This window comes from Lipotes vexillifer, unplaced genomic scaffold (genome assembly GCF_000442215.2).
Source record: "Lipotes vexillifer unplaced genomic scaffold, Lipotes_vexillifer_v1.1 scaffold607, whole genome shotgun sequence".
Lineage (NCBI taxonomy): Eukaryota > Metazoa > Chordata > Mammalia > Artiodactyla > Lipotidae > Lipotes > Lipotes vexillifer.
In genome coordinates, this window is record NW_006783829.1 from 711818 (window position 1) to 729054 (window position 17237).

The following is a 17237-nucleotide window of genomic DNA, read 5'->3' on the forward strand; positions in this document are numbered from 1 at the left end:
AAGCAGGAAATACGTACAACAAAGGTCTTCTCAGCCAAAGATAACTGGTGTACTGGCAAATGATAATAGGGCTCATATCAGGATCTCTTTAGGCCTCCCAAACAAAGAACTGGTCAAAATACAGAAGCCAGACTGCTTGTTGCTGAGGAGGAGGAGCCTGTTGCCTTCCACACAGGAGGCCTTCATTAGGAAGCCTAGACCCAGGCCGCAGAGTAATAATTAGCAGGGACTGGTGGGGTGAGCAAAGAAAGGAATAAATTCCTTTTAGCCACAAAGAACCTTTGACTTTAGGTGGAGCCTCTGAACTGAAGGCCAATTATTCCATATTAAATTATAAGTGTATAATTTTCCAGTTTAAAATGGCACTTTGCTAACAGCCTCTAATAGAGCACCTCTCAACTGTCCACTAAAACATAAACAATGACAGTGAAAACAGATGGAAACTCATAGTGCCAACCTGAAGGGGTAATCAGTGAGGGATTTCTCTCTCTCTCACACACGCACACAGTTTTACCTTATGGAAAACCTGAGCTTCTCCTCTGAAGACAAAGATCATGGGAGAAAACCTAGGGAGATTTCCTTTGTCTCCTGTCTGCCCCCTGAATCAGAGATCCAGGATTTAGACTGCTCAGAAAATAGGGATGCTGTCACTCTACTGGATGAGTTCCGCTCTTTGAATTTGTCTGGGACTGTCTCCTCTCCCCCGTTATTCTTCTAAATGTATTTAGAGACACACTGTGGGACAACAACTAGGCAGGAAGTGTCAGGGGCACCGGCGCTGGTGTCTTGCTCCTGAGAGGAACAGACACGCATGCTGGGCACCATAGCTTTGCATGCACTGCACTGTCATGGCAGTGGCAGTATGAGGAGATGCCAGTTCACTGGAGCTGAGGCACTCCAGTAGGAAGCCTGCTAATTTGGGATTGGACTTAGCCCTGTGCACACCAACCTGCTCTTAAGCTTAAGCTCTGAAGAGTGGGCCAAGAGCTTCTGTTGAGGAAAACTGAGTGTGTATAGATCTTGCCCCACTTAAGACTGAAGAGGGAGAAATAATCACATATCACATGGGGTCTTGGGGAAAAAAAATACTCCTATTTTATTTTTATGTTTTTACATTGTATGGTCAATTTATATGTAATGTCTAAAATAGGCAAATCCACAGATAGAAAGTAGAATAGTGGACATCAGGGTCTGGGGAGAAGGGAAAATAATGAGTGACTGCTAATGGGCATTGGATTTTTTTGGGGGGATGAAGAAATTTTCTGGACTTAAACAGAAGAAAGATGGTTGCTCAACTTTGTGAATATACTAAAAACCACCAAACTGACCACTTCAAAAGGGTGAATTTTGTGGTATGTGAATTGCATCTCATCTCAATAAAATAAATGATATGTTTGCATATTTGAGATGTAGACTCAAATTCATAACTGCTATATATATAAAGCACTTTTGAGTTTATAAAGTTTTTTGTTTTGTTTTTTATTGAAGTATAGTTGATTTACAATGTGTTAGTTTTAGGTTTACAGCAAAGTGATTCAGTTACACATATATACATTTTCAAATTCTTTTCCCTTATAGGTTATTACAAAATATTGAGGCTAGTCCCCTGTGCTATATAGTAGGTCCTTGTTGGTTATCTATTTTATATATTAGTAGTATGTATATGTTAATCCCAAACTCCTGATTTATCTCGCCACTTCCCCTTTGGTAACCATAAAATTGTTTTCTGTGTCTGTGGGTCTATTTCTGTTTTGTAAATAAGTTCATTGCATCATTTTTTATTTTTTTTTAGATTCTACATATAAGCAATATCATATGATATTTTTCTTTCTCTGTCTGGCTTACTTAGTATGATAGTCTCTAGATCTATCCACGTTGCTGCAAATGGCATTATAGCATTCTTTTTTTATGGCTGAGTAATACTCCATTGTATAAATATACCACATCTTCTTTATCCATTCATCTATTGATGGACATTTAGGTTGCTGCCATATCTTTGTTGTTGTAAATAGTGCTGCTATGAACATTGGGGTGAGTGTATCTTTTCAAATTATGGTTTTCTCAGGGTATATGCCCAGTAGTGGGATTGCTGGGTCATATGGTAGTTCTATTTTAGTTTTTTAAGGAACCTCCACACTGTTCTCTGTAGTGGCTGTACCAATTTACATTCCCACAAATAGTGTAGGAGAGTTCCCTTTTCTCCACACCCTCTCCAGCATTTATTATGTGTAGACTTTTTGATGATGGCCATTCTGACCAGTGTGGGGTGATACCTCATGGTAGTTTTTTTTTTTTTTTTACATCTTTATTGGAGTATGATTGCTTTACAATGTTTTGTTACTTTCTGCTGTATAACAAAGTGAATCAGCTCTATGTATATATATGTATATATCCCCATATTCCCTCCCTCTTGTGTCTCCCTCCCTCCAACCCTCCCTATCCCACCCCCCCATCCCACCCCTCTAGGTGGTCACAAAGCACCGAGCTGATCTCCCTGTGCTGTGCGGCTGCTTCCCACTAGCTATCTATTTTACGTTTGGTAGTGTGTGTAAGTCCAGGCCACTCTCTCACTTTGTCATAGCTTCTCCTCCACACCCCACCCTGTCCCCATGTCCTCAAGTCCATTCTCTACATCTGCATCTTTATTCCTGTCCTGCCTCTAGTTTCATCAGAACCATTTTTCTTAGATTCCATATATATGTGTTAGCATACGGTATTTGTTTTCCTCTTTCTGACTTAATTCACTCTGTATGACCGATTCTAGGTCCATCCACCTCACTACATATAACTCAATTTTGTCTCTTTTTATGGCTGAGTAGTATCCCATTGTATATATGTGCCACATCTTCTTTATCCATTCATCTGTCGATGGACACTTAGGTTGCTTCCACGTCCTGGCTATTGTAAATAGAGCTGCAGTGAACATTGTGGTACATGACTCTTTTTGGATTATGGTTTTCTCAGCGTATATGCCCAGTAGTGGGATTCCTGGGTCATATGGTGGTTCTATTTTTAGTTTTTTAAGGAACCTCCATACTGTTCTCCATAGTGGCTGTATCAATTTATATTCCCACCAACAGTGCAAGGGTTCCCTTTTCTCCACACCCTCTCCAGCATTTATTGTTTGTAGATTTTTTTGATGATGGCCATTCTGACCAGTGTGCGGTGACACCTCATTGTAGTTTTGATTTGCATTTCTCTAATAATGAGCAGTTGAGTATCTTTTTATGTGCCTGTTGGCCATCTGTATATCTTCTTAGATCTTCTGCCCATTTTTTAAATTTAATTTTTATTTTATATTGGAGTATAGTTGATTTACAATATTGTGTTAGTTTCAGGTATACAGCAAAGTGATGCAGTTATACATATCTTCTGCCCATTTAAAAAAATTTTAAAATTTTATTAACATCTTTATTGGAGTATAATTGCTTTACAATGGTGTGTTACTTTCTGCTTTATAACAAAGTGAATTAGCTATACATATACGTATATCCCTATATCTCCTTCCTCTTGCATCTCCCTCCCACCCTCCCTATCCCACCCCTCTAGGTGGAATATTACTCTGCCAATTTTTTTTTTAAATTAATTTATTTTTGGCTGCATTGGGTCTTTGTTGCTGGGTGCGTGCTTTCTCTAGTTGCGGTGAGCGGGGGCTAATCTTTGTTGCAGTGCACAGTCTTCTCATTACAGTGGCTTCTCTTGTTGTGGATCACGGGCTCTAGGTGCATGGGCTTCAGTAGTTGTGGCACGTGGGCTCAGTAGTTGTGGCTCTCAGGCTCTAGAGTGCAGGCTCAGTAGTTGTGGCGCACAGGCTTAGTTGCTTTGCTGCATGTGGGATCTTTCCGGACCAGGGCTCAAACCCATGTCCCCTGCATTGGCAGGTGGAGTCTTAACCACTGTGCCACAAGGGAAACCCTCTGCCCATTTTTTGGATTGGGTTGTTTCTTTTTTTTGATATTGAGCTGTATGAGCTCTTTGTATATTTTGGAGATTAATCTCTTGTTGGTCGTATCATTTGCAAATATTTTCTCCCATTCTCTAGGTTGTCTTCGTTTTGTTTATGATTTCCTTTGCTGTGCAAAAGCTTTTAAGTTTAATTAGGTCCCATTTGTTTATTTCCATTACTCTAGGACACAGATCCAAAAAGATATTGTTGTAATTTATGTCAAAGAGTGTTCTGCCTATGTTTTCCTGTAGTTTTATAGTATCTGGTCTTACATTTAGGTCTTTAATCCATTTTGAGTTTATTTTTGTGTATGGTGTTAGAGAATATTCTAATTTCTTTTACAGGTAGCTGTCCAGTTTTCCCAGCACCACTTATTGAAGAGACTGTCTTTTCTCCATTGTATATTCTTGCCTCCTTTGTTGTAGATTACTTGACCATAGGTGCGTAGGAAAACATACTCCTATTTTAAAGTAGTATTGTACTGTTATGCTTCTTTTTTGTACTTCTTATCTCAGTAGGAAATTTATGTGTGTGATTATCCAGTAATGTCCATCTCTCCCATTAGGATTGTAGAATATGCAAGCTCTAAAGAGCAGAGAACACATCTATTTTTGTTCAACAGTGTATCCAAGCACCTACTATCAAACCTGGTCCATAGCAAACAAGTATTTGTGGAATCATGAATCAATTGCTGAAGAAACTTCAGAGAAGATTGACAGGAGAAGAGGGTAAAAGAGCATAGGAACTTGTCCAAATTTTCTAACTCATGTTGGTGTCTCACATCCCTGATTTAGTTGAACATGGGTTTGACATGAAACCACTTGGCATGTATGATGTAGGGACCATTTTTCTTTTTAATAAGTGTCACAAAATCCTGCAGAGTGCTAGGTGCCTTAGCAAAGAGAGGATAATTGAAAACTGGGGCTTTGTAAGTGTCTCAGGAGTCAGAAAACTTGTGAATCATAATTTGGAAATCAAAGCACTCTCCATTTTCAATGCAGCAAGAATGAGAAAAGAACCTTAATTTGGAGTCTGAAGATCCATGCTATATATACAGGAAAGACTTCTTACTGTAGACATTTGTGAAGCACAAGAAATTGGAAATCATCATGCACCTGGGTACAGTTTTACATAGACATGCACATCTTTGGGACAAATTGCCCGTTTTTGATTCTGAGAAGTTGCAATGGTTGTCAGTTTAAATATTAACACATGGGTACATGAAAGCATGGCTCCTACATATTTTTCATGTGGAGAAACTAACACATAGAAATAATAATAAAAAAAAAAGGATAGTGGAAAAGACATAAAAACAAGTTATCTGGGTTAGGTTGGTAATAGTACTCTCTGAAAAGGGGAGGGGAAACTTACTCCTTCCTCAGCATATGTTCTCAACCTCTTATCAAACATTTCTGAAAAAGGACTGCTCTCCTGTCTATGTTAGCAAAACAATGCAAAGAAAGAGAATTCAAGAACTGTGTTGTGTGAGATTAAGTATGGTTGAACCTTTTCTCATTTTCAGAAGTTAATCAGCTTTGTGAATCTTTGGTGGTAGTTCTTCAACGATGTTCAAAAAATATGGAAACACACTCTCAACTCAATTCCTGGCCTTTATTTTAGTGGGAAAATGGATGAAGATCTTATCCCACACAAACAAGTACAAGCAAGTGGCATGTGGTCACCATTTTGACAGCAGAAGGGGAGACATCTAAGGAATTCTTATGTTCACCTTCCTCAAAGTACATTCTGATTCAATCACGAGGTCTTAATTCTAGATCACATCTTTGATCCAAGCACCATTGCAAATGGAATACAAGATACAAAGAAATGAATACAGTTCCTTTTTGCTTTTCTTTTTGCCACATCAAGTTTCCTAGTGGGAAATCTCAGTGGAGAAAGTAATTCTGCTGTTGCAAATGTGCTCTCAATTCAGCTGTGAAGAGCCTTCCTTCAGGAAACAACCGTTTCTTTAGAAAATGAAGACATGGTGAAATGTTTTCTCCATAACATATTTTATTCAAACTAGAAGTTTCCTAATGAAGACGTTTTATCTGCAGTTACCATGTTCATCCCATTTCCTAGCAAAGTGTACTGAGCTGATGAGATGTCTAAATAAGATTGCCATGGATACTAGGTAATGATGATAATAATGTAGCCAATACACTGTGTTTAGTATGTACTAGGTATTATTCTAAATGCTTTGAAATATTCATTTACTTCTCACCACAACTCTTTGAGGTAGACACCATTATCTCCATTTCACAGATGAGGAAATTGAGGCACAGAGAGGTCAATTAACTTGACCTAGTTCACACAGCTAGTAAGTAGAAGAGCTGGGATTAGACACTAAATAGTTATGGCTCTAAATCCAAACTCTTATTCACAACCCTCTAAGCTTGTATTTTCATGTACTTAAGAAAATATATGGGTAGGCGTCAGACCATGAAAAAAAGCGCTTTAGTTCTCACCCATGCACTGAGAAGAGGCAAGGATTTAGAACATGCTCCCGATGAAATGTTTGCCTTGTCACAACAGAACAAGAATTCCTCAATATTTTAGCCAATAATTTTCCAACAAGAAGATGATAGAATACCTAAGATATGTCATCATTGAATGAGGCACTTTTCTCATCACTTTAGCAATGAATCTGACTTTGTTTCTAGTATAATACAAACACCATCAGTGAAAATTGACCTACACACATCAAATATTGTGCTTCAAAAGTAAGTTTCTGACAGAACTAAATACATCAGTTCCTTGGATAGTTAATTTCAAGGGTTCACAGAACAAGATTCTTGGGTCTGTCTTTCCTGTATATGTCACAGAAACACCAAAGGCTGACAGCTGTCTATTGTCTGGATGTCATGGTTTTAATCTGAAGAATAGATTTTATTAAAATCAATCTGAACCTCAGTTACTTTATCTGTAAAAGAGGTTTTAAGTAGACCTAAATCACTGGGTTATTAATGCAAATCGTAGAAAATAGTTGTAAAAAACATTTTGTAAATTGTGAGATCTATGTAGATATTAGGGACTCATTTATGTTTTTATAAATGAAAGAACAAACCAATACACTTCTACTCCCCCAAAGCATAAAGTTGCCTGATTTATTGATAACACGGTTTTATCTCAACAGGAGGGTCTTTACTCTTCAGTCAGGACAGCTCCTCAGGGCTTTCTCTTTCAAGGGTCAGCCTCCTCTCTCACTCTTGCTGCCTTTCAGTATCTGCTTCTCACTTCCCCTAGGCAGTGTGGATCCAAACGCTGATAGAAAAAATCCTGAAAGTTGGCCAGAGGCAATGATAATTTTACAATAAAATGACTGGAGGAGGAGGATACAGATAAGTCTAGAAAGTATACCTAGGATACAAACTAAATGTGGTAGAGGGAAGAATTTCGATTCCTTACCTACCAAGAAATCTAAAATCAGGCAAGCAAAGCCTGGAGGGCTTCCAAATAACAGCCTTCAAATTCTGCCCTTTCTGATTCATATTTATAAGAATACGAAAATATGAATAAGTATGATTCGTATCAAGCTGTAGATCTGAATCCACCCCCATTCCCACCACCAGACCAGCCTCAAGGTCCATCAGCAGGCAGCTGCCAGCCCTGTTGGTGACCAACCCGTACTGATCTGGAGCTGTTGCATCAGCATTTCCTGATCACTCTTATTATGTTCTAATGTAATAATTTACATTATTTTCAAAGCACACACTACTGTATTTTTCTTTTTTAAATTGAGGTGTGAGTGACATGTAACCTTATATTAGTTTCAGGTGTACAATGCAATGATTCGATATTTGCATATATTGTGAATTTTTTTTTGATCGTAGAAGACTTTGAAATTGCCCTTTATCAGTTGTTGGGAGTCATTTCTGATATATTCAGACAGTATTTTTGTACCTCGCTGTGCCTGATTTTGGGTATGTAATCTTGCATAACATAAATATTAATAAATCTTTATTAATGTTAATAAATATTAATAAAACATAAATAATTTTTTAAAAGTCCTTGAAGTACTTTTTTAAACCTTCACAGCAGTGGATTTCGACTGAGGGTGATCCTGTCCCCAGGGGACATTTTGCAATGTTTGGAGACATTTTTGGTTGTTACTAATGGAGGAGGGGGTGTTACTGGCATCTGGTCGGTAAAGGCCAGGGATGCTACTATGCATCCTACACCCTACAATGTAGGAGGTCGCCTCCTCCATACAGAAAAGAATTAACTGGCCCAAGATGTCAATAGTGCTGAGGTAGAGAAACTCTGCTTTACAGCAAATAAGTTCACTGAAATGCCATGAATTTGCACTGGTTAATCTGAAAAGTGCTAGAGAAAGCAGCAATCTTTAGTCCTTTTAGTTAGTCCATAAGCATCAATCTTTACTTGTCCTTATAGTTAGTCCTAAGCAGCTCAGTTAGACCTTTTATTTGAGTCCAGCCTCTAAACTGGTGCTGAGAAGGGCCCTCAGAAAAGGGTCACTTGAGTTTCATGACCAAATAACTTTCCTCTTGACAATTAGAGCAACTTACAGAGTTCTGGGCCAGGAGTATTGTTTGGGTCTGTAACGCTCTGGTTCAGTGAGGATGACATTCAAAGAGGAGCAGACTTGTTCTCTGCACTCAGCAGAGCAACCAAAAGCAGCCTCATCATAGCTTCTTGAGACCTGAGCAGAGCTTGATCCCTGGTTATGCCTTTGAAGTCAGCCAAGGCTCCCAGCCTCAGCATGCCTCCCCTCCCTGCATCCAGAGCCAATCCTGGTCCCTAGTGGGAAGCACCAAACATCTTCGTCTCAAAGTCTGGTGGCTTGGCTGCTCATGGGGTCCAGAAACTGAGGTTCCCTTTATTCCCTAAGATCCATCCTGGCTTTCTCCTCCTCATGTATTTACCTAGGCTTCAAATCTGGTTCTTATTGCTGAGTTCTAGAAATATCTCCATCAACTTATAGGCCCATGCCCTGCCTTGCTTTTGACATTTCTCCTTTAATGTCCAGCCTCTGGACTCGGAACTAAAGTCGGGTGCCTGGGCACTGCAACTGATTTTTAGACTATGCAGCCAAGGTCAACTTCCACAGTTAGCACATGGAGCTGGCCTAGTTCAGGGCGCCTAGTTTCCTGGGATGGTCACTGTCCTGCTATGAAGTCGCTGCCAACGCTAGACAATTCTCATTGTAGGGCAGCCTTTCCCTTCCCATTTAAAATTGCATATCTGCCTCCACAACCCCCCTATTTCCTTTTTCTACATTTTTTTCCCCCATGACACTTACCTTCTCACAAACACTATGATTTACATATGATTTTTAGTTTAATGCCTGGCTTCCCCCACTAGAATATACAATTCAATGAGAGCAGATAAATCTGTTTGGTTCAGTAATATGTCCTCAACACCTTAATCAGTGTTTTGCATATGGTACATGCCCAAAAAATTACTTGTTGAAGGTTGAAAATATGATCAGTCCCCCCCCCCATTTATAATTATAAATACTGAATGCAAGTAGAAATGGACTGATTGAATCAAATGGAGTCTCCTTTCAGATAATAGTACATCTAAATGACTTTCAAAATTGAGAAGGATTTTCTAGTTCTTGAAAAGGCTGAGCTTGTCTCAGGGTATCAATTCTTACAACCATAAAACACTGTGACCTTTGAGTCTGCATTTAAAATATTCATGCTTCATTTAGATCACACAATTTATGACAATTAATTAGCGTTACATGAATTCTGTTTACCATGGTACTTTCTATTCTGTCCAGTGCTACCTAATCCTTAGACCTGACCTAAATGGCCTAAGACTTGCTTGGTATTTAATTAAATTTTTATTGGAAGTAATAATGGAGCAACTGTGTGATCCCAAATGAAAAGCCCATAATAAGCAGTTTCTGGATGACAGGCTATTTTAGGTGCCAAAAGACAGTCTAATCTTGGTATATCTGGATCAGTTTTTTCTTTAACTCAAAAGAAAATTATTCAAGAAGGCAAACAAACCAAAAACCCTCATGGAATTCTAATGCTTTTTATTCATACTTTCAGTATTAAATTAAAACGTTACTATTTAATATTTACAAGAATATGATTACTCAAGTATATTTGTGAATGAAAAGAATTTAAATATGACTTCCTTATTTTGTCTTTGTTGCTGAAAAGAGAATGTACAGGTTTATCTGTTTTGAGAACTTAAATCTGTTTGGTTGTTGTTCAATTTAATGCATACCAAAGGAACTGATGTAGGAAGGGAAGGAATGGAGAGGGAAAAATGAGGAAAGGGAGAAGCCTTAAATATGTGTCACTAATTTGACCACATTTGTTTTGATAAAACGTTGGTAAAATTTGTTAGTTCAGGCAAGTTCTTTCCTCCCTTCCCACATCATGTAACACAGTGTGAGAAATTATACAACAGTTTAGAAATGGTTACAGAAGTTAACTATGAGGGTTTACAGCTAAAGCCTAGGAGACAAGGCTTCCTCTTTTTGTTTGTTTGTTTATTTGTGGAAGTATAGTTGATATATAATGTGTTAGTTTCAGGTATACAGCAAAGTGATTCAGTTTATATATATATATATTTTTTCAGATTCTTTTCCATTATAGGTTATTACAAGTTGTTGAATACAGTTCCCTGTGCTATACAGTAAATCTTTGTTGCTTATTTTATATGTAGTGGTGTGTATCTGTTAATCCCAAACTCCTAATTTATATCCCCCTGCCCTTTCCCCTTTGGTAACCATAAATTTGTTTTCTATGTCTGTGAGTCTATTTCATCCTCCTTATAATGATGAGAACCTTGGGGAGAAAATTTATTGTTGGATTTGTGAATCAGAGGAATTCAATCCTCTCTGTCAAGCTCAACACAATTAGCATTTGTCTACAGGAAGAGATGGTTTAATTTGAATGTTTTCCCTTTGACTTGGCTATTGCCATTTTCTCAGTTAAAATTTACTTTGACTCTGTGGGGTGGGGTGAGGGGCTATCTGTTCAAGTCCCTGCCACACAGCCTAGAGAAGACAGGGCATTTGAGAGCCAAGGTGACACTTTCAGCTCTGCTTTCAACGCCAAACTCTGTGTTAAAGGACTTGGCCATCCTTTGGGATAGCCTCTATTTTTGCCACTCCTCCCAAAATGTCTAGCTCTTTTACTGATTTTAAAATTACACATATTTATGATTTAAAAAATTGGAAATTACAGAATAAAAAGCAAAAAATAAAATTATTCACCCATTAACCTACAACTCAGGAATAACAACAGTTAACTTCTACATTTCTTCAATCTCTTTTCTATGGGATACATGTACACACACACAAATACGTACACTCACAAATACATGTTCAGATACATATACACACATACGTATCATGTTGCATTCTTTTTATTTAGAAATAATCATAGGTTCCTAGTGTCTTGACTTTTTCCACATAGTGTTATATCATGAATACTTCCCCTTTCATTAAAAATTCTTAAAAAATACCATTTTCTGAGATTGTATCTTATGATGGTTAGCATTATTTGTAAAAATTATATTATTGGATATTTCTAATTTATGTTATGACAAAATAATTTTAGTCCATAAAAATTAATTTACATTTCTGATCATTTCCTTAGGAAAGATTATTTGAAGTAGGATTTTGGGTTAAAAACAAGGCTTATTTTGAGGCTACTGAAATATACTGTCAAATTGCTGTGCAGAAAGGGTATATCAATTTAGTCTCACTAGAATGGTACTAGAATCCCAAGGGTTTTTTGCATCCTTGACAGCATAAAGCATTATTTAAAAAAAAAATATTTTTCTAGTCCACTGACCATTTTTGCAATGCAAAGCTGATTGTATTTGTTGGGTAACACTGTTGATAATGGGTTCTAGAATAATTACATAAACTGCAAGAGCAAAGTCATGCCATTTCAGCTTAATTAGAATAGTTAGCTGAAACAGTTGTTATTTTCTAATGTCAACTGCATGGTGTGTGTTTTGGTGGCTACTGGGCTAGAAAAAAAGACTGTTAAGACCGTTACAATAACATTTCTAATGCATTTTATTACCTTATTTTACTTTAATTTTTTCAAAGAAAACATCTCCATATAAAGGATCTTTACTGTTTTTTTCTCTTATGGAAAAATTTAATCCACAGATACTAAGAAAAATTTACCCATCTCAAGATAGACCCCTCCCCCCATCTTCAACTCTCCTATATGAAAAATCAGAATAGACTTCTGACTTTCTCTTAGAAATTGCCTTATTTATGTACCTTAATCTTTTAGAACTAAGCTGAAGAGAGGTAATAAAGTTAATTAAACAGGAGGCAAATGAATATTTAAGAATCAGCATTTATGGAAGCAATTTTAGGCAAATCTATGATTTAACAGAGTTTAGTTTTTGCTCTTTACTCCTCCAAAAAAATTATGGAAAACCTACTATGTGCCAGGCATTTTGCAATATGCTGTTGATATAAAGTGAAAAAGATGTAGTCCCTACTCTCCAAGGGATCACAAATTACAGGAGTCCCCCCTTATCCACGGGGTTATGGTCCAAGACTCCCCCAGTAGATGCCTGAAACTGTGGATCATACCAAATCCTGTATATACTATGTTTTTCTAATACATATATACCTATAATAAGGTTTAATTTATAAATTAAGTACAGTAAGATATTAACAACAATAACTAATAACAAAATAAAACAGTTATAACAATGTACTGTAATTAAAGGTGAATGTAATCTCTCTCTCTCAAAATATCTTATTGTACAAATGTAACGCCTTTTCTATCTTAACTAAGCACTTACCATGGCTGTGGCTGTAATTTTTGCAGTTTGAGGTGTGACAGCAGAACTAGCATGTATTACTTTTTTCTTCTTTACAATTTCACAAACAGAAGATTTGTTCTTACTGTTCAACCTCAGCATGTGATTTTTTTCTTTCCTTATTGAGAACTTTTACCTTTTCACTTAAAGAAAGTGTTTACGGCTTCTCTTTGGCATATCCAAATTGCCAGCATCACTACTCTTGCGCTTTGGGGCCATTATTACGTAAAATAAGGATTACTTGAACATAAGCCCTGCCATATCATGACAGTTGATTTGATAACCAGACTGGCCTCTAAGTGACAGATGGGTGGGATAATTTGGACAAAGGGCTAATTCACGACAGAGCAGGATGGCCCAAGATTTCATCATACTCAGAATGGAGCATGATTTAAAACTTATGAATTGTTTATTTCTGTAATTTTTCGTTTAATATTTTTGGCTGACTGTGAGTAACTGAAACCACAGAAAGCAAAATCATGGAATGAAAACTTTAATAATTACCATCATCTATTGAAAACTGGGTGTCAGGCACTTTATCATAGTATTTTTCATGCTTAGAGGATCCCTAATACAGGCATGATTAGCCTTACCCACACACTCACAGTCCTTGGGAACAGTTACTTTATCCCATTTTATATCATATTCTTCATCTGCACAGTTAGAACTATAACCTACCTTATAGGGTGTTGGGTGGATCAAACGAAATTATAAAGTGTCTAGTCCAGTGTTCTGTACAATAAATATTCTTGCCTCTCTTCTTGTCTTCCTTGAAGCCACTTTGGTAGCAGGTGACCAAACTCTGGATGTCTTTGAAAGCCACCATTGTTTGGAATGAGTAAACTAGATAGAGGTGACATCATATGGGTGAGGGTATATATACCCAATGAGCCGACTGCAGACACCCACAGGTCATCCTGCAAATACCATCAGTAAATGCCAAAGACTATTTTAATGTTAAGGGTTACTTCTTTTAACTTAGGTTTTCTTAGCCTTCCCACTCTACTACCCTAACTCCCATGCCAATGTTAGAAGTTACTGCATATTTTTAAAAAATTTTATTGAGGTATAGTTGATTTACAATGTTGTGTTTAATTTCTGCTGTACAGCAAAGTGATCCAGTTATACATATATATTCTTTTCGTATTCTTTTCCATTACAGATTATCGCAGGATATTGAATACAGTTCCCTGTGCTACACAGTAGGACCTTGTTGTTTATCCATCCTATATATACTAGTTTGCATCTGCTAACCCTAAACTCCCAGTCCTTCCCTCCACCCCTGACCCCACAACCATGAGTCTGTTCTCTATGTCTGTAAGTCTTTTTGTTTCACAGATACGTTCATTTGTGTCATATTTTAGATTTCATTTATATGTGATATCATATGGTATTTGTCTTTCTCTTTCTGGCTTAGTAGGATAATCTCTAGGTCCATCCATGTCACTGCAAATGGCATTATTTCATTCTGTTTAATGGCTGAGTAATATTCCATTGTGTATATGTACCACATCTTTATCCGTTCATCTGTTAATGAACATATAGGTTGTTTTCATGTCTAGGCTATTGTAAATAGTGCTGCTGTGAACATAGGGATGCGTGAAGTTACTGCATATTTGATTTTGTTATGATCATTTGCTCATGACTTGAGGAAATTCGACCCTTTTCTATAACAGGAAGAAAAGGATTAAGGATAACCAAAGGAGCTGTGTTCTGGCCCTCACTTTCTCAGTTGTCAGTTCCATATGTTCTAAATGGTATCATGGCTTGTTTTAGCACCATGTTGATACTTTGAGAGTTTTATCCTGGCTCCCATGAACACCTGACCAGTAGGTATTTGCAGGATCTCATTAGAACACTAATAGTTACTTACTGAGTACTCACCGTGTAGGAACTCTGAGAGATCTATATTCCGACCTTTACTCACATACACATTCATTCCCATATTTATAATCATTATCCATATACCCTCAGGGCTTTTATAAAAGTCCTAGAAGGAGGGTTATAGAAAATGTCTTAATTATTCCTCATCATGAACACTAATAAAACTATTTGTTTTCCAACTTTGGAAAGGCATTCTTTTTAAGACCTGATGGATTAGATTTTCCATACTTTTTAAAGTTCCCTGCATAACAAAGTTACTGGATAGGAAAGTTTTGTCAGGAAAGTTGATTATTTCTAGTTCATTTTACTGGTGTCTCCTGATGCTGTACCCCCTTGCCTGACTCAGCTTAAGAGTATATGGCAATATCCAGTCAATATTAAAATATATGTCCCAAGGGAATCTCAGGTAAGTACTGTGTAGGAAAAAAAAATCAAAGTTGAAATCATTTGTAAAACAATTTAAAGTATTGCTTCACTTTAAGGATCAAAAATTTGACTTGGCACCAGGATCAGGCTCAATTTCTGTACTTCCTGGAAAATCCCCAAAACAACTCTTGCTTTTAAAGTTGATGCTTCCATAGCTTAGGTTATTTTATCAAGTGTGTTCATCTTCAGTAAGTTTAGTAAGTTTTACCTATAAGCGAGGGCTTAGTCCAACATGCCCTTGTACTCACCTATGAATCTTACGATCCTTCGGAGTAAGGGGTTCAGGTAACAGCATTCTCCGGTCAGAATTGTTTTCTCCTGGGCAATCAGAGATTCTCTGGTTGACTTTATGAAATACATGGATATCTCACCAATAAAAATCTGGAGAAGGAATGTTGAAGAATTGTCAAGTTGGATAGCAGTCTGATAAAAGAGACCAGTAGCTTAAGAAAAACCTCAGAACTTCTGAGGCTTCACAATTATATTAGAAGATAGCATGTTGGAGGGATGGAGAGTTAAATAGTAATTTGCAGTTAACTCTTCAAAAGCATTAGAGAAAGCAATAATTATAATTTCAGATAGATTTCAGGCTATAATATTAAATTCTAAAGTCATATGAAACCTAAGTTGAAATAATAAATTGAATAATAGAATCTATGATAAGGCTCACTCAGGCTGGATTTGAATTTTTTTTTTCTTGCGGTACGCAGGCCTCTCATTGTTGTGGTCTGTCCCGTTGCGGAGCACAGGCTCCGGATGCGCAGGCTCAGCGGCCATGGCTAACGGGCCCAGCCGCTCTGGGCATGTGGGATCTTCCCGGACCGGGGCACGAACCTGTGTCCCCTGCATCGGCAGGCGGACTCTCGACCACTGCGCCACCAGGGAAGCCCTTGAATATTTTTAACTGAATGTGTGCATTGCAATGATGCGGAATGACTGGGACAGCCCAGTAGGGCATTATACGCACCCATCACAATATTACTTCATTATGTGGCAATACTACCATCTTTATTTGAACACATTTGCCTGATCAATATTCTCCTACTCTGAACTGGTTGACTGTCACACCTTTATGATTGGCACCTCTTGTTATCTTGAACTAATACACATATATTACCATTTAAATCATAATGCCTTTGTGTACATTGTAAGCTTCCTGATGACAGGGAGCATATCTTATATTTCTTCATTATGCTTATAGCACCCCGTGCACTGTATTCCCATTTAAAATAAGGATGTGGCATGAGGGAAGTTGTCACCAACTTTGACACTGCTGCGGCTGAAGACTGAGAACCTTCAGTGAATAAAGTTAATAATTACCATCATCTATTGCAAACTGGGTGTCAAGCACTTTATCATAATAGTTTTCATGGTCACAAAGTCCCTAGTGTTGGTAGTATTACCTTTGCTTTACTGGTGAAGAATGAAAGTTCAGTGTAGTTAAGTAACTTACCCTCCAGAGCATACAACTGGCATGTGGAGGCACTGGGATTGGTATTCAGTACAACTGGGCTCCAAAGTCCACATTTCCCACCACATCATATGCCACTTTTATTTTCTGAACCCTCATGTCAATATTTCCCCAGAAGAATGTGATCTTATAATTGTTCTTCTTTGCTATGTGTGTGCTTGTGGTTTTAGATAAGCTTCATCAATGTTTTAAGAATTCCTATGCCTTATACTCTTCCTATCATTATAGAATATCTGTTTAGATGGATCAAGATGCCAGCCTCATGAATGGCACATGAGAGATGGAAGTTAAGCTATAGAATAGTAAAACTGGAATCGTCTACAGATGTTTTCCCCTTCCTTTTATGAGGGAGGAACCCGAAAGTCTCAGGGACTTGGCCACACACAGCCAGACAGTGTCTGAAGCAGCTCTAGCAGGTGGTCTATAAATAGATAGTTATCCCATTGTACAGATAAGACACCTGAGGCGTAGAGGGGTTAAATAATTTGTCCAAGGTCATCACGAATCCCAGCCCTGAAGTCAGGAAAACCTGGCTCCAGAGTCCTTTCTCTTAACTGCTACACTTTTACTCAGCAGTGATGCAATAAAATATTTGTTGAATTTGTGTTTAATGTTGACAACATAGAAAACAAAACAAATGCAATATGGTGTGTGTGTGTGTGTGTGTGTGTGTGTGTGTGTGGTGTGTGTGTGTGTGTGTGTGTGTGTGTGTGTGTGTGTGTGTGT

At 37.7% G+C, this 17237-nt stretch overlaps 1 protein-coding gene across 3 annotated transcripts in view; it reads right to left on the bottom strand.

Moving 5' to 3' along the window:
* Window positions 1–17237, bottom strand: part of PLPPR1 (phospholipid phosphatase related 1) — a 270599-nt gene that overhangs the window by 17632 nt on the left and 235730 nt on the right. For all 3 annotated transcript variants that reach the window (XM_007456400.1, XM_007456401.1, XM_007456402.1), the window contains one exon: window positions 15289–15421. In XM_007456400.1, coding sequence (XP_007456462.1) covers window positions 15289–15421 — 133 coding nt within the window. The remainder of the gene's footprint in view (window positions 1–15288; window positions 15422–17237) is intronic.